This window comes from Paracoccidioides brasiliensis (assembly GCF_000150735.1).
Source record: "Paracoccidioides brasiliensis Pb18 unplaced genomic scaffold supercont2.15, whole genome shotgun sequence".
Lineage (NCBI taxonomy): Eukaryota > Fungi > Ascomycota > Eurotiomycetes > Onygenales > Ajellomycetaceae > Paracoccidioides > Paracoccidioides brasiliensis.
The window spans coordinates 116,685-134,069 of NW_011371372.1; the positions used below are offsets into that span (position 1 = coordinate 116,685).

Sequence of the window (17,385 nt, forward strand, 5' to 3'; positions counted from 1 at the left end):
AGATCTTGTGAAGGCCTGTGGTGAAGGCGCTGCCTTGATATCGCCGCCCTGATAGCGCTGCTTCGATCGTACGAAGGCAGAGCCTGAATATCATGAGGGTTAGGGCATAGCCCTATAAAGAAGAAAATGTGGGATTGTTGAATCTCTCATATTGGGAGGCCTAGCTAGCTATCTAATATACGCTATATCACGTGCGGCGGGGCGGCCACATACGCCCAACAGAAGAAGAAGAAGAAGAAGAAGAAGAATTCATAATGTCTTTAAAAGAAACTCACTCAATTGATTTCAATATTCTCTTTTCTCAATCTAAGTATAATATTCTATATATTTTAGAGTGTAGGAGCAAGTCTACAGCTTAAGAGATGCTTTCCATGCAGTAGAAGTTGATTTTCTCGTGAATTGATGATTTTTTTATGATATTTTAAGATTGCTTCAGAATCTTAGACTGCTTCACCTCTATAGTAGCATATTGATGTCATTTGACTGATTTTGAAATTTTTGAAAGTAGCAAGGTAATTTGGAATCTCTTGCAATCTTAAATCTTTAATTGCTAATTTAATAGCTTCTTCATTGTTTATGATGATATACTGAGTGTGCTTATTTAGTGATAAATTAATTACATTACATGCAGCAGCTCAAACATGTGAAATTTGACCATTTTTATAAATGGCTAAAAAAAGTTTTACCCTCTTGATAGAGAGCTTGACTATTGCTAATTATTGACACTTTGATTTTATAATTTAAAAACACATCGTGTGACAGAGCAATGGCCAACTCACTTGTTAAATTATGCTTATAGTAAATAAATCTCTTCATGATTACATGAAAACAGTTTTTTCAAATGATCATCATGTGCAAATCTATAATCAATGGTTCCAGGTGCTCCTGTGAGGTGTTCTCTTAAGTCTGTAATAAGTATAAATAGTACTATCATGATATCATAAGATAAAGCAGCATCAACGAAGAAACTATTATATAACATAAAAGAGTCTCATGACCATGCATGGCATTAAATTACTAAAAGTCACAAAGTTTGCACACTAAAAGAAGATTGTAAGGTTAAGAGAATGAGTGCTTCTGGGGAAGTCGGCCCCTTTCCGCCTAGTCGTTCTCGTAATAGCAACATTTGCAATCAATCAAGCTTGCCATTCTGTCAAAGATAACATTGGTAGTTGTTAGTTAGTCAATTAAAATTGGATAACTCAAACCTTTTGGATAAAACTCCAAAGCTTAAAAAAGAAAAAAAAAAAGTGTACCAGTCAACCAACTCTTCTTCCTTCCACTTCACGGCTTTCCGCGGTTCAACGACTCTTCGCGCTTCTTCTGCCCCGTCCTTCTTCCCCAGCTTTCGCACATGTTCAAGTTAACTACAGAAAAAGCACCCGCCCCTTGTTTTTAAATATCCCTTTCATTCCCAACACACCAACCATTCCCTACTATCCCCTCCTCTCAATATCCATAACCCTCCATTCCCTTTTCCGTTTTAATACCAATCCTCTCTCCTCACTCTGCTTCCCCCCAAATATCCCCCTGCATACGGCATAGGAAGACAAAAAAGAGAATAGTAAAGAGACAGCAAGTCGCAATCATGTGTGGGATTTTCGTGTGCCATTGGTATGTATTTCATTTTTCGTCGCAGTCCATGTCCCTATTCCACAATACATGATAGAAAAATACGTCCTGCCTCAGCAGAGGGACCCTCGAATTCCATATTTCTTCTGAAAGAATGAGATGGATTGACTTTTAACTGACATGATTTTCCTCAATGCAGTCATCCAGATGTGCAGAAGTTCAAGCCGGTAGCTCTGCGCATGGTGAAAGCGTGAGTGGTTCTTGGATACCGTTTTTGCCTGCTCCTCGACTCCCGAAATGTTTGCAGATTGGAAATATAGAAGAAAGAAAGGAAATAAAAAGACATCCAAAAATATAATAGAATGCATAATGGCTAAAATATTTTCTATGTTTGAGACATACAGTGTGCGCCATCGCGGCCCTGATTGGAGTGAGTCATATACAACCTCCCCTCTCATTTTTTCTTTTCATCCTTTGATGGAAGGGAGAGGAGGAGAAAAGACCTTAAATTCAATTAAATCATGCTCTATATCTAGCTGACATATATGTTCCTTTCTTCTTCTTCTTATATATAGGTGGAAACTTTATTGCGAACAACACAAGTCAGTTTTGGCCATACAGGACATATTTACCCGGTTCCCTGTGCAGTCCGTTGTTACTGACTGAACTCGGATATTTGACTAGTCCTTGCACATGAGCGGTTGAGCATTATTGGTCTCGGTATGTTTTTTTCTTCTTTTTTTCTCCCTCCTTTCAATTCTCTTATTTCCTCGCCACTTCAAAGATAGCAAGTGTGTAAGCAGAAAAGAAATACTGACGACTTTTGGGTTTTAAGATTCCGGCTCCCAGCCCCTTGTTAATGATGATGAAACCTTCGCTCTCGCGGTCAACGGCGAGATTTATAACCACAGAATCTTGCGAAAGGGTCTGAAAACTTCATATAACTTCAAGACGCAGTCGGATTGCGAAGTTATCATCCCCCTGGTGAGTTTTGGATTTTCCCTGTCCTTCGTTTACAATATAGCTTTAGTCATACGTCTAACAAAAATTTGTTGATTGAATGAGTAGTTCATGGAGCATGGCATCGACACCCCTAAATACCTCGACGGTATGTTCTCATGGGTCCTCTTCGACAAGAAGGAGGACAGAGTTGTCGCTGCCCGAGACCCAATCGGTATCACGAGCTTTTACCAGGGATGGTCCTCTCAAACACCTGGCGCGGTCTATTTCGCCTCTGAACTAAAGTCGTTGCACCCCGTCTGCGACAAGATCATCTCCTTCCCACCAGGCCACGTATATGATTCGAAAACAGACACTATGAAACGTTACTTCGAGCCTACATGGTGGGATTCAACCAACGTCCCAACGGCCCCCGTTGACTACAAACTCATCCGCGAAACGTTGGAGAAATCCGTGCGCAAACGGTTGATGGCGGAGGTTCCATATGGTGTCCTGCTTTCTGGGGGCCTGGACTCGAGCTTAGTGGCCTCCATTGCGCAGCGGGAAACGCTGCGGCAACAGCAACGTGCTGCTTCCGGCAGCGGTGAGAACGGACATGTCAACCGGGTAGCGTCCGGCTCGGGACTGGTGGGCATTGACGATTCTGACGAACTATCCACGATCACGAAACTGCCACAGCTTCATTCGTTTTCTATTGGCCTCCCCGATTCCCCTGACACTAAGGCGGCGCTTGAAGTGGCCAACTTCCTCGGAACGAAGCATCATGCCTTTACCTTTACGGTGGAAGATGGCCTCAGCGCCCTCTCGGATGTCATCTACCACCTGGAAACGTACGATGTGACCACCATCCGCGCATCGACACCCATGTACCTGCTCAGCAGAAAAATTAAGGGGCTAGGCGTAAAGATGGTGCTTAGCGGTGAGGGCAGCGATGAGATCTTCGGCGGGTACCTGTATTTCCACGCCGCGCCAAGCAAGGAGGCCTTCCACGAGGAGACTGTGTCACGTGTAAAACATCTGCATCTGGCCGATTGCCTGCGTGCCAACAAGTCAACCTCCGCATGGGGTGTTGAGGCTCGCGTCCCTTTCCTTGATAAGCAATTCCTCGAAGTCTCCATGGGCATCGACCCACAGGAGAAGATGATTACAAAAGACCGGATTGAGAAATACATCCTGCGCAAGGCGTTTGATACCTCTGATGAGGGGCCGGATGCGAAGCCGTACCTGCCTGAGAATATCCTGTGGAGGCAGAAGGAGCAGTTTAGTGATGGGGTTGGGTATGGATGGATTGATGCTTTGAAGCATAATGCGGAGTTGCATGTTACGGATGAGATGATGAAGAATCCTAACCCGGAGTGGGGGGATGAAGTGCCGGATACTAAGGAAGGGTATGTTTGTAACCCCCCCACCCTCCTTTTTTTTTTCTCTCTTCTTCTTTTCTTTCTTTTCTTTTTCTTCTTTTCTTTTCTTCTCTTTTTCTTTTCCTTTTTTTTGGGTCGGATGAAATATGTTCATTCATAGTTGGGAAAGGGGGGATTGAGATTAACTGGTTTACTCTAGATTCTGGTATCGTATGATGTTCGACGAGCACTTTCCGCCATACTGCGCGTCGACGGTGATGCGGTGGACGCCAAAATGGTCGAAGCAGACGGATCCCAGTGGACGGTATGCATTATCCATTGTCCTGGTGGAATCTCATAAACTGGATTACTAATAGTGGCACAACCAATTTGCAGTGCGATTTCGATACATATTGCCAAGTACGAGAACTAGAATGTTAAAATACATATCTCTGTGCGACCCTTCTTCCTGGATGTGAGTATGGATGAAGCCGCCTAATCTGTGTCTATGATAGAAAAGTATATGGCCTGAGTTTTACTTCTTTGTGTTTGAAGCTCTCTCTCATCTGTAGTTGGTGGCCTGCCTGCTTCTTGTCTCATTTCGGCGGATAAAAGTTTTCCTTTTTAACTTGATCTTCCTTGGGTTCCCTTTTCCTTTCATCTTGTCTTGGAAAGCTGTGTTATCTTCCGAATAAACCTTTCTATTTGCATCTGGCGATTTTACATTTTCCATTTCTGTGTTTTGGTTCCCTGTGATTATTAGAAATCCCTGAAAACTGCCATTTCCAGGTAACAAATTTGAGCAAGCACAAAACCTGAAATCGAATACTCTGGTTTCTTTCTCTCTTCCTATCTATCAGATGTTTTTCCCCCCTTCGTAGTAGATGCCGCAAGGTTTGAAGCAGAAGCGAGATCACGTGGCAACTACAGCACAGCCAATCAGACGCCGCCTCGCCCCACGGTGCCTGGAATCGGCTAAGTAATGCCACCGGATTAACCCTCGCTCCGGCCCGGCTGCGCTGTCCGTTCCGCTTTGCCAGAAATCTGAGGCCTCTCCCAACAACTAACTGCTTGCTCGCTCTGTTCGTGATCCTTACTCAAGCATTCCAACCTCACGCTCGCCACGAATCTCTGCCTCTTCATCCCTCTCTTGAAGATTCTTTCCCCTTCAGCCCCCTTCTACTCTCACTCTTTAGCCCACAATGCCTTCTCCACCTGCTTTCAGCGACATTGCCAAGGCCGCAAATGATGTATGCAAAATGCCAAAACACGGGATCTCAACCCCGCCCCCTTTCCCAGCTGCGAATTTGAAACACAAATCTAACCCCCAGAGATGTTGTATTGTTTGTAGCTTCTGAACAAGGATTTCTATCACACTTGTGCTGGTACTGCACCCTGCTTCCCAGTCTCAATTGGTATATCTTTTGGCCTTCAGAACTCGTGCTGACTGAACCGCTTCGCATTGTCGGCAGCCAACCTCGAGGTCAAGTCAAAGGCCCCCAATGGCGTCACTTTCAACGTCAAGGGAAGATCTGCCCACGAAGGTCCTATCAGTGGATCTGTAAGTCCGATGTGATAATATCTACAGTTCATTTGAGCCGTGCCGCAGAACACTGGAGGCGGAGAATTCGTTGGGTACTAATATTCCGACTCGATTTGGCGCAGCTCGAATCCAAATACGTTGATATGCCAACTGGTAAAGCCTCCCCAGACACCCCACGCAAGCCATCACCTACCCGTCTTCAAAGAAAGAAAAAAAAAAAAAATTGAATGGCCCAATTCTTCCCCGGATCTGATGCAGATTAACTTCGCACACATCCGCTTTCGCCCATCCAATCTTCTAAATTTCGTCATTTCATCTGGATTCGCCAGCCATAAATAATACTAATGTTTCACCCCTTTCCAGGCCTCACCATGATCCAAACGTGGACCACCGCCAACTCCCTCGACACCAAGCTAGAGCTGGACAACACCATCGTCAAGGGCCTTAAGGCTGAGATCCTCACTCAATACCTGCCCAGCTCCCAGTCCAAGGGCGCTAAGTTGAACCTCTACTTCAAGCAGCCCAACATCCACGCTCGCGCCTTCTTCGATCTCCTCAAGGGCCCCACTGCCAATATCGACGCTGTCCTTGGCCACGAGGGTTTCCTTGTTGGCGCTGAGGGTGGCTACGATGTACAGAAGGCTGCCATCACCAAGTACTCTGCTGCCGTCGCATACAGCGTGTCCGAGTACACCGCCGCCATCACCGCATCCAACAATCTCAGCCTCTTCTCCGCCAGCTACTACCACCGTGTCAACGCACAGGTCGAGGCTGGTGCGAAGGCCACCTGGGACTCCAAGGTTGGCAACACTGTTGGCTTGGAAGTTTCCAGCAAGTACCGACTTGATCCCTCCTCCTTCGCTAAGGTGAGTTTTATAAAATGGCTTTTTCATAAAACCATTAACCCCCTCCTTTTCCCGATTGCCTTTTCCGCAGCTTACTTAATTCACGATCAAATCTGTCCCAAATCTAGGCTAAAATCAACGACCGTGGTATTGCCGCATTGGCTTACAACGTCCTCCTCCGCCCCGGCGTGACTCTCGGCCTTGGTGCATCCTTCGACACCCAGAAGTTGCACCAGAGCGCCCACAAGGTCGGAGCCAGCTTCACCTTTGAAGGATAAAAAGAATAAGAGACACATGAAGCAGGCAAGAATGATATACAGAGAGAGAGAGAGGGAGAGAATGTGTGTGTGTGTGTGTGTGTGTGTGTGTGTGTGACATAAACTTTGTATTCTATACATAAATTCCAGAGATTTTTCAGAAATACAATTCCTTGGGCCTTTTTTTCAAAGTTTTCTACTCTAGAGCTAAGCTACTTGTTTTGTTTTTTTCTGCTTCTTTTCTTGCTTTTGCTGCAGTCCACAGGCTGGTACCACCTTTTGCTTTTATGGTCTCCCTGTTCCTTTATATTTGTTTTTCCCTTTCAATCTACTCCCACCCGACCCTCTCTCTTCATAATGATTGGTTATTTTTGTGTGTACCTCAATACCTGGCTTTATTCATGTGCCTATACCAAAGACTGTGAGACAGCAAGATAGTGTGTAGAGGGATTTGATGAGTGGAATATCTTAGTATAAGCAAGATAACCAAGTTTTGAGTTGTGTCAGTTTTGGAATTTTCAATTTTCACACCCTTTTTTTTCCTGCCAAAGAAGTAAATTAAGAGAGAAATTGAGCGAGAATAAAACATGATAATGAATGTTTTATTGTTTTTTGTCTAAGCATATAGTCATGCCTATTATCCCATGGCAGGAGCAGCAAAAAGGTCATTCTCATCATCGCAAATCTTCTACCCAGAGGAGACATGAAGTGGGTTATCACTGATCACAGATGCATGAATTCAAGTAATAGGAGGGGTTAATCCAATCTCACACTACTCTCCTTTTTCACGATGGCTCTTTTCCCTTTACTATTAATAATAGATTTGACACTACACCCCTTGCATCCACCCTCCCACCCCCCTTTATGATCCCCCTTTCTAATCCCTTGGTATATACTCGGGGTTCGACAGAGTCAAGCATATCCTACTATCACCCCCACCTCGTCAACAAAACCTCTCCTAGGCCTCCGGCTTTCTTTCAATCCACACCAGGGCACCAAAACCGGGGGGGGGGGGTGTGAAGGTACAGAGGAGTATGTGTTCGCATTTGATTCTCCGGAGGACCGAAATGCTAGCTTGCACACAGGGTTGGCTCATTGGAGTATACCGCAGATTGGGGTGTGGTTTCGTTTGCCAGCTACAGAGCATGACTTCGGCGAAGGAGATTGCAATGGATCTCGAAATGAGTTGGGGACCCACGCCGACACGACAAGGTTCTCCGCGTGGGGTGTTCACTTAGGTCATTGCTAAGTTCCCATTCCCGTATCGTACTATATCAAGGTATGTACAAGCATGTGCATGTGACTTGAAGAAAATTCCCTTCATAAACTTGGAACTCTGAAAATGATGATGACCTGGGACAAATTATATGGTTATACCAACACCATCATCAGACGGATATACATAGACAGCTGATAGGCCACTCATATAGAGCTGAATGGGGAGATTGGGGGGAAGGGGAGGGAAAAATGCCCGCGTTAGAAAAGGAAGCAAAGGTAATTAAAATATCATTTCAGCTCATGTGGTTCAGTTTACGCCCTATGCTCGTGCACCTTTGGTTGTCGAATGAGTCCGGGGGGTAGCTGGGTATTCTTTGCGAGGTATGCCAGCAGGAGTTGGCTGCGCAGGAATAAATGATTTCCCCAAACTCGCAGCCAGAGTACCTAGCCCCAAAATTGCCAATATGGCAAAAACACTCCTAGACATACTCCCATCAGCATCTTCCATAAGCAGCCCTCCTTGCTCTCGGATGCGCGCTTTCTCCCGCTCCATCGCCCTTTGGCGGCGGACACGCCTTCTCTCGTCCTCGTGTAGCTGTGTGCGGAAATGAGATTGCGCGTCGAAGTGGGAGATGGGGTTGTGGTATATGAATGTAGCGATTGGGTCTGAGGATGCGGTTGACGCAGAGAAGGTGGAGGATGTATTGGATGTATGTGTCTGGTGGGGATGATGATGGGGATGATGGCGACCCGCGCCATAGCCGCCGTGCGCATAGAAGCTTGGGGGTGGTCCATGGAATTCGCCTCGTTGTTTGCTCAATCCAAACGGTGGTCGGGAGCCTACGTACGATGCCGCTTTGCAGTGGTGGGAGCTCGTGTATGGGGGCCTGGTTGGCTGGTGAATGTGGTGTTCGCGGTCATAGTTGGCTCGTCTCGTCGCGTGGGAGAGAACGTGATATGCGGAGGATATGGAGGAAAATTTGGCATGTGCTGTTGGATCATTGGGGTTCTTGTCTGGGTGATGGGCAAGGGAGAGAGCATAGAACTGTCTGATGGGGCAAGTTCAGAAATGATTGTTAGGTGAGATGCACTCTACATTGGTGGAAAGACCGGAGCTTACTTTTTGATCTCTGCCGTTGTAGCTGTTGCTGAGACATTTAGGATGTCGTAGTATGAAGGGCTGTGGCTTCTGGCATGTATTGCCGCAGTGTGGAAGAATGACCGTACGGCTAGAGCATTAGGAGGATAAAGGAGGAGAGGAAGGGCCGGAAAAGGAGGTAAACGGGTAAGACACAGTGGCATGCCTCATATCTTCCGAAATACCCCGGGGAAAGGCGAAAAAGAAAAGGAGCAGAAGCGGACAAAGTGATGTTGTTGTTGATGTTGTCCCGTCGTTGCCGAAATACTACTGTAGTTCGTAATCCTTGGAATTCGAGATATCGGAATCTTGATAAGGCTCTTTTCAACGTTGGACTGAGTTTATCACGTGACACACCGAGCTTGTAGGAAATACTGGATGAATAAGTGAGCTAGGCCGGATCGAGGAGAAGCCTTGGCGATTGAGCCAAACGGAGACGGCCAACGCTCCTCGCCTTGGCCCTCGAACAAACAATCCGAGAAAAATAAGGGTAGATTTCTGCGGGATTGGATTTTCCCAGCCGAATTTTATTCATGAAATATACTATAAAAAACCATGAGAAGGATTAATTATCTGGAACTTCCATTGATTTCTATGCACCAGTCTCCTTCATCTAAAAACAAGTTTGCTCCTCGATCGTTCAACCTAAGGTACATTTTCTCGGCGATCATCACGTGGTTGCATCCGAGACAACTTGAGAAAAGATTCGTGAATTTGCCCTCGTCTGATTGGCTTTCCCCCCAGGCGGACATTTATTCTGCCCAAGGGCGTCTCGTCCGTATATTTTTGCGGCATGACACGGAGACGGATCTTGTAGTTGATGGTGACCGGACATCCGGCTAGGATATCTTTTGTCTTTTTGTAATTATCCAACATGGCGGCTCAAGTTGCATCGGGAGTGGGAAACCTCAACTGTATGCTTCCTGTCTCGTATTCCAACCCCAGATATTCAAAACTATGTTGCTAATCCCACCTCTCCGCTGGTCCCAGTGAACTCTGAAGACGGGGCTGCTGCGAAGAACATATCGGCGCAAGGATCTCCTGAGAATGAAGCGCGAGAGTCTGACGGTGAATATGACGATGATCAAGGAGCCCCAGAGCTAGGCAATACCACGGGTTTGTTATATTTTTCTCAAGGGGCTTGAAAAATTGGATGACAAAGTATATCTAACTTCTGGAGCGAATACTACAGCTGCAAAGAAAAAGAAGAAGAAGACAAAGAAGAAGAAGAAGGGTACCTCGAAAGTGCAAACCGAACCCCCACGCGTAATTCTCTCGAGTCTGTTCCCCAACAATCAGTACCCGGAGGGCGAGATTATCGAATACCAGAATGAGAATGCGTACCGCACTACCAATGAGGAGAAGAGACACCTCGACCGTATGAACAATGATTTCCTCGCCGAATACCGTTACGCGGCAGAAGTTCACAGGCAGGTGCGGCAGTATTCGCAGAAAGCAATCAAGCCCGGACAGACCTTGACGGAAATCGCAGAGGGGATTGAAGAGAGTGTCCGCGCACTCACGGGCTACCCGGGGCTGGAAGAGGGGGATAATTTACGGGGGGGCATTGCATTCCCTACCGGTGTCAATCTCAATCACTGCGCGGCACATTATACTCCCAACGCAGGAAATAAAATGGTCTTGCAGTATGAAGATGTGATGAAGGTTGATTTTGGCGTTCATATAAATGGAAGGATTGTGGATAGCGCATTTACCATTGCGTTTGATCCGGTATATGATAATTTACTCGCCGCTGTCAAAGACGCCACGAATACTGGAATTAAGGTATGTCAATTCTCACGTTTATTCTCTTTTAATTTGGGCTCCTGGTTCCGTCGCGTGAGTGTTCTAAATTATGCTTTGCCTAATTGGGAGTTCTCCCTTACAGCAAGCTGGTATCGACGTTCGGATGAGCGATATTGGTGCAGCTATCCAGGAGGCCATGGAGAGCTACGAGGTCGAGATCAAAGGAACCTCGTACCCCGTCAAAGCCATTCGAAACCTAAATGGACACACAATTGGTCGATACGAGATCCATGGTGGCAAGAATGGGAAGAGCGTCCCAATTGTCAAGGGTGGAGACCAAACCAAAATGGAAGAGGGCGAAGTCTACGCCATCGAAACTTTTGGCAGCACTGGAAGAGGTTATGTTAGGGATGATGTGAGTGCTCTCGAGCTCTCTATTTAGGCCCTGCTAATTAAGGAATTTCACAGATGGAAACTTCTCACTATGCCAAGATCCCCGATGCGCCCAATGTTCCACTCCGCCTCTCATCTGCGAAGAACCTTTTGAATGTCATCACAAAGAACTTTGGCACGTTGCCTTTCTGCCGTCGATATCTAGACCGACTTGGGCAAGATAAGTACCTTCTTGGAGTAAGTTAATATATCCATAAACTATTCAGTGATGCTCGAAAAATGCACTTTGGCTAAACAATAACTGCAGTTGAATAACTTGGTTGCCAATGGAATCGTGGACGCATATCCTCCATTATGTGACGTGAAGGGATCCTACACCGCTCAATTTGAACATGTGAGTTCTCTTGCCCCTCCACTATTTTTACTTGAAGGTGCCTTTTATTAACTGGCGCTCCAGACTATCCTCCTGCGACCAAACGTGAAAGAAGTTATTAGCCGAGGTGACGATTACTAGAGTTTCTCCATACATCTTTTTCCCTCTTCGTTTCTTTCTATGTTAACTCCCTGTTCTTCCTTTCAAATATACCTCGTCACACATCTGTATGCAGCTGGAAGTTGAACCGTGGATACCTGTGGAGATACCTGTGGAGATATCTGTGGACCGAAATTCATGTTGTTAATGAGGCAGTAGGCGCTACTACCGCCGGCTATGATTTAATGAAGAACAACATCAAAAGAAACAAGCAGTGGAATCCATTACATAAGGTGAACTGAATAACTTAACTAGTTAACTATGAAGTAAAATAAAAAGAAGTTCCAAGGAGTTGACTGATGTTGAATAAGATTTTAAGTTTACCGTTGTTGGTACATATGGAAGCTTTATATCTGATAAGATGCACCTCCGCCGTTAATCCCATCTCATCACGCAAACCTTGTTAGCCGGGGGGTGGCGGAGGCGTTCAGGGACAAAGATTGTTCACCTGTTGGGGCAGCACAGGCGAAAGTGCCGCTGCCCCGAAATGGTCGCCACGCACGTGATCCCACCTATTGTCCGTTCACATGTTAAGGCCTCAATAGCGAAACAAAGGGCCGATCCTAGGGAATCACCTGATCCCTATCACCACAGTCGCGCTCCGCCTGCTTCACGTGACCCAGAAGCGCTAGCTTCCGCCTTCCGGATGAGAGGATCACCGATATGCGTCATCTGAAACTTGTTCCTTATCAGCTTATCAGCACGGGATCTTCTTGGTTGCACTATCTTCTATGAATAAGAACGGATTGACAGCTGCACTTCTTCAACATTCTCCATGCCCCTCTCCGCCCTCTCCGCCCTCTGCTCCCTCTGCTCCCTCTGCTCCCTCTGCTCCCTCTGCTCCTCTATGCCCTCTCTGCCCTCTCTGACCTCTCTCTACATGATTTCGTAAACGTTTATACCAAAGAGTTAGTCTCAGTGAGCTAGCGGAAATAGAGAACAGTATTATCCTTCCTCGCCTCAGCCAAGCTATGTCAGTCGTTACCACCTCGCCATTTAGAGCTCGAGTCTCTTCCGCCAATCCCTCAAAGAGCACCTCCAATTCCATCCGTGCTCCGCCACCGCCCTCCAATTCCTCTATAGAAGACCACTTCTTCTGGACATACACTGAGGAGCCTCACCGTTCCCGGCGCCAAGCCATTATCAAAGCTCATCCAGAGGTAGGAATTGGTTCCTTCCACAGGTATCCCGCTGGACATGTATACGAACCCGTCCTAATCGGCATGTGCATTGCAGATTACCAAGCTATGTGGCATTGAGCCCCTTACCAAATATGTCGTTCTCGGGGTCGTATCACTACAGGTCACCTGTGCCTATCTACTGCGAAATATGCCTTTTTTCTCCTGGCAGTTCCTCGTGACCAGCTATGTTATTGGCGCCACAGCGAACCAGAACCTCTTTCTTGCAATCCACGAGATATCGCATAACCTCGCCTTCAAATCGCCATTTGCAAACAGATTACTAGCTATATTTGCAAACTTACCAATTGGCATACCATACAGTGCCGCATTCAGGGTACGTTGGATTCCATGTACCTCTGCCAACTTAGGTCCCCTTTCTTCAAATACTTACCCAACCCAGCCCTACCACTTAACACACCACAAATCTCTCGGTGTAGCCTCTCTTGACACTGATCTTCCCACCGCTCTTGAAGCCTTCTTCCTCGACTCCGTCCTTGGAAAGGCCTTCTTCTGCACATTCCAAATCCTATTCTACGCCCTGCGACCCATGTTCATCTACTCTCCGCCCTTCACATCAATTCATTTACTCAACATCATAGTCCAATTCACCTTCGACTTCTGCCTATACAAACTCTGCGGCTCCTCCCCGCAACCCATCTACTACCTAATCCTCAGCTCATTCCTCGCTGGCTCCCTCCATCCCTGCGCCGGTCACTTTATCGCAGAACATTACTTCTTCTCCAATGTCGGTTCAGGCACAGAATCAATCGCGGAACAGCGACGTAAGAAAGATCTCAAAAATCAGGGAAAGAAGGAGGAGGCGACAGCACCCTCCTCAGCTCTTGCAAACCTGCAGCCGCCAGAAACTTACTCGTACTATGGGATCCTGAACCTCCTAACCTACAATGTCGGGTTGCACAACGAGCATCACGATTTTCCCGCCGTGCCTTGGACAAGGCTTCATGCTGTGCACAATATTGCTAAGGAGTTTTATGAACCGCTTCCCTCGCATCGTAGCTGGGTCTGGGTCATCTATACATTCATTATGGATTCAAATGTCGGGATGTGGTGTCGCGTGAAGCGGGCTGAGGGCGGGAGAATTGTTGGAGGAGGTGGCGGAAATAGTAACACCGGTGGCGAGTGGAAGGAGTCTGAGATCCAGAATTGAGTTTGGAGTGGATGCTATATTTTATGGTAATACGTTCTGTCCGAAGAAATCCTTTCTCTCGTTCTCACCCTTCTGCCGTTGACTCTCTCAACGCCTGTTAATTTTTCTATTCCGAGTATTTTATATGTACCAATTTCTGTAATGTAATCCCCTTCCTGCTTCCTTGATTGTTTTCCCTTGGTTTATTTTGCTTTTTCTTTGTACAGCATGACGAGACGCACTTGTCATAACTACATGCGCAAGATATACAGGATAGTATATACCTTTGGAAACCTCTGCCTTTGCGGCTAGTTTCTCATCATTTGATCGATGGCGTATTTGTATTGCCTTGATGCATTAGAAAATGTGTTCATCTTGAAATCAACTAGATACTCACTTTCGCTATGTTAGATGCCTAAATTTGCTCCCTCAGTGTTTGTAGGAACATTGGAGGGCGCCAGTCATGCATTACCGAGCTTCATGATATAGTCTTCGTTCTGAAACAACAAACCATTCTGAGGAATTTGGTTAGATGTCATATCTAGGTCGTTGTTCTCTGTATTGTATTATCTTGAAAGTTCTTGGATGTGAGACAAAAATTTATGCTAAGAATAGGACCAGGAAAGTAAAAAGAAGGAAACTGTGTCTTCATATTGCATGGGTCATATTTCATTGACATCATAGAAGCGCTTCATATATATGCGAAGGGAGAGGGGAGAAAAAGTTCAATATAAAAATGCAATGAAAATGCAAAATGGGAAATACCAAGATTGAGGGAAAGAAAGGGACGAGAAGGGAAGATTAAGCAGCACAGATGGTGTGGTGGATTGAACAAAGATTCAGATTGGGCATTCTGTTCTAATAATAACTATTTATTCCAGCCACTTGGCCGTGACACTACCGTATTTCTCTCCTAGTTTTTGAGAGGGTGGATTAGCTTTTCTGCTACTGCAACCAGCTGCAAATTAGGTATGTATACCTTGACAAACAAGTTCGAATTTCATCTCCGCAGAGTAGTATGTGACATCGACTGAGTACTCGACTTCATAATAGTCATAACCGTGAGACCCAGGCTTGCGCTTGAATTTCGACCGTGGGATGGAGGAGAGATTGTAATTTAGAACGCAGTGTTCACGGCAGTCTAAAATGCATTAACTAGGGGATGAGGCGGGTTTGTGGGGGGGTCTCTCCACACACCTTTATTCAAATAGACGGGTGAGCTCGATCCATCCAGAGGAGAATAGTATATCGAACTAGAAAATATTAAGGGGTCGTCAAGGGGGACGGCACGATATAGAGGGAAAGATTTGGGGGCATTCTCTCGGACTCTTTCACCCTGTATACATGAAGAATTCAGTGCCGATATTGAGTGATGGATATCAGAGTACGAGATATAATACTGATATGAGCGTGTTTAAGACGATAAAAGGAGAGGCTAGGGGAACACTTACCCTCTTAATACACCACTGCATACACTCTGAGTGCTTATAGAGGCCCTCGTACTTATCCCAAACCCTTGATCATAGTCATGTCAGGACCGAGAGGAACAACCAGAAACTGAACTACAATAGCTACCGGAAATAAAAGGGGTGCATACTTCTTGTCCGTTGGCATTCCCACTTTCCAAGGCATCCATAGCACCAATCCATAATTCCCACGGCAATACCGCGATTTCACATTCCAACTTGGAGTAGAAGAAAGTTCGGATTTGCCTTTCATCACAGCTCCGCGAACTATTGCCGTCCACCTTAACAAGAAGTTAATTGACATATTATGATCCGGGAAGATGGGAGAAAGGAGGGAGGAGGAGTATGTACGAACCCGTTGGGTGGCTGTAAAACCGGAATGGGTGAGACAGCTTGTTTAATCTGGCGGTAGAGATATGTACTTTCTCCAAAGCCACCAACGAGAATAACAGCGCTGATGGGACCTTGTGTGGAGGCAGCTTCGATCTGTTCATTTAGTAGCGAAAGCACCTCGTCCACTACGGGACGGAATACGTCTTTCATTTCGGCATAGCTCATTTCGAGGAACCCAGCAGAGATTCCAACGCTAGGGTCATCTTCAACACCGGGGACTAAATAGGATTAATCGCAACGTTAGGCGATTTAACAGGCAAGATTGGAAAAGCTAATTGGTTCACAAAACAGCTAGCTTACTGGGTATCTGGAATTCAATATCTTCTTCATCCTCATCGTCATCTTCAGTGCCAAAATTGCGTTTGGCCTGTGATTTTAGTCAGAGTATAACTTTGGAGGGTTCTGGGTTGGAAATTTGCAAATACCTACCTCTTTTTCAAAATGGCTCATTGCCTAGGCACAGATGATATAGTTAGTAGAATCCATGCCAAAGTGCAAGGGAATGCAAATGTAAAGATAATCATAAAATAACAAATAATCACCATGGCCTTTGCATTTTTAGAAATAGGCTTCCCATTGAGTTTCCGCATGAGCAGTTCCTCGAATTTCCTGTTCAAAAACGTGCTGCCACACTGACTTCCTCCGCCAATTGCTGTCTCCTCGACTTCATACGGATAGTTTACAGATTTCATCTTGTACGTGATCAAGTCAACAGTTCCCCCACCTGCATCGCAGATAACTACGCTCTCTCCAACCCTGATATGATGCGGATCTAGAGCTTTAAGTGCATAAACAGCAGCTGCCTCAGGCTCCGACGTCATTTGCAATGAGGTAGTATCGCCCATGCCTGCTCTCATCGCTGCTGTCTGCGTCTTCTTCTTGGCCAGATCAGACCACACAGCGGGGACGGTGATGATCCAGTCGAGTTGACAGTCTTTCATAACGGCTGCGCCGTAGAGTTTCTCCAAATGAGTCACTGCATGTCTGCGAAGGCCTGTCAGGTAAGCGGCCACGATGTCTTCTGTGGTCCGTTGGTATTCAGGCGGGGACACGAAGAGATCCTTCAGAGTTCTTGAGAGTTGGGTCAATTTGCCTGTTCGAGAGTTGTCGGGATCGAGGTCCAGTTTGAACCAGATGTGTCTCTCCTGGCCATGTTTGATCTGAAACCCCCATTTAAACTGCTCGTTCCCTGGGCCGTCGAAGCGGATTTCGCTGTTTCAAATCGTTAGTCGCACTAGATGTTTGCAGAAAGGTTGAGAATGGGATTTTTATTCCTTACGATGGAACTTTTTGGCTGCTTACTCCCCGACCCCAGTCAGTTATAGGGATGGCAGCATCGGTTCGCTAAATCCGTGAAGCAAAAATAGTGCATGCTGGTTAGTATCTGCCCCGCATTCTTCAAGACCCCCTCCGTTTCTGACATTGTTATCCACTTACCTGGGATGGATCACTGAACGCAAGGCCAGAGTAAGTCGTCCCGAAGTCGACGGCTATCATAATACTCGTAAGCATTTTGGCAAAGAATATTCCTCCCTCTTTTTTTCAATAGCACAGTAATGAATGCTATTGTAGTAAATATCAGAATAACTATGTGGTTTCCTTTTTTCCCCCCTTGAAATCTATCAATGCATGCTCTCGCGGACCTTCTTAGCAA

At 46.0% G+C, this 17,385-nt stretch overlaps 6 protein-coding genes across 6 annotated transcripts; 4 read left to right on the top strand and 2 right to left on the bottom strand.

Annotated features, from left to right (window-relative positions):
- Positions 1–1,941: 1,941 nt before the first annotated feature.
- On the top strand, positions 1,942–4,305 carry PADG_08262 (asparagine synthase (glutamine-hydrolyzing); the record flags this gene model as incomplete). Its single annotated transcript, XM_010765200.1, has 6 exons — positions 1,942–2,002; positions 2,257–2,292; positions 2,408–2,556; positions 2,641–3,920; positions 4,093–4,197; positions 4,269–4,305. 6 exons carry the CDS (start codon positions 1,942–1,944, stop codon positions 4,303–4,305), a joined length of 1,668 nt encoding a protein of 555 aa, XP_010763502.1.
- Positions 4,306–5,074: 769 nt separating this feature from the next.
- Positions 5,075–6,538, top strand: PADG_08263 (uncharacterized protein; the record flags this gene model as incomplete). The annotated part of the gene is made up of 6 exons (XM_010765201.1): positions 5,075–5,122; positions 5,224–5,257; positions 5,345–5,433; positions 5,538–5,610; positions 5,779–6,281; positions 6,389–6,538. The coding sequence occupies 6 exons, from the start codon at positions 5,075–5,077 to the stop codon at positions 6,536–6,538; spliced, it is 897 nt and encodes a 298-aa protein (XP_010763503.1).
- A 1,516-nt stretch (positions 6,539–8,054) lies between these two features.
- PADG_08264 (uncharacterized protein) lies at positions 8,055–9,037 on the bottom strand (the record flags this gene model as incomplete). The annotated part of the gene is made up of 2 exons (XM_010765202.1): positions 8,055–8,784; positions 8,856–9,037. The coding sequence occupies 2 exons, from the start codon at positions 9,035–9,037 to the stop codon at positions 8,055–8,057; spliced, it is 912 nt and encodes a 303-aa protein (XP_010763504.1).
- A 710-nt stretch (positions 9,038–9,747) lies between these two features.
- PADG_08265 (methionine aminopeptidase, type II) lies at positions 9,748–11,526 on the top strand (the record flags this gene model as incomplete). The annotated part of the gene is made up of 7 exons (XM_010765247.1): positions 9,748–9,787; positions 9,864–9,989; positions 10,066–10,658; positions 10,762–11,034; positions 11,088–11,249; positions 11,320–11,406; positions 11,470–11,526. The coding sequence occupies 7 exons, from the start codon at positions 9,748–9,750 to the stop codon at positions 11,524–11,526; spliced, it is 1,338 nt and encodes a 445-aa protein (XP_010763549.1).
- Positions 11,527–12,515: 989 nt separating this feature from the next.
- Positions 12,516–13,893, top strand: PADG_08266 (uncharacterized protein; the record flags this gene model as incomplete). The annotated part of the gene is made up of 3 exons (XM_010765248.1): positions 12,516–12,704; positions 12,781–13,059; positions 13,126–13,893. The coding sequence occupies 3 exons, from the start codon at positions 12,516–12,518 to the stop codon at positions 13,891–13,893; spliced, it is 1,236 nt and encodes a 411-aa protein (XP_010763550.1).
- Positions 13,894–14,744: 851 nt separating this feature from the next.
- Positions 14,745–17,243, bottom strand: PADG_08267 (uncharacterized protein; the record flags this gene model as incomplete). The annotated part of the gene is made up of 10 exons (XM_010765203.1): positions 14,745–14,785; positions 14,852–15,013; positions 15,070–15,208; positions 15,324–15,387; positions 15,470–15,619; positions 15,694–15,949; positions 16,032–16,098; positions 16,274–16,943; positions 17,011–17,075; positions 17,169–17,243. The coding sequence occupies 10 exons, from the start codon at positions 17,241–17,243 to the stop codon at positions 14,745–14,747; spliced, it is 1,689 nt and encodes a 562-aa protein (XP_010763505.1).
- Positions 17,244–17,385: the final 142 nt, after the last annotated feature.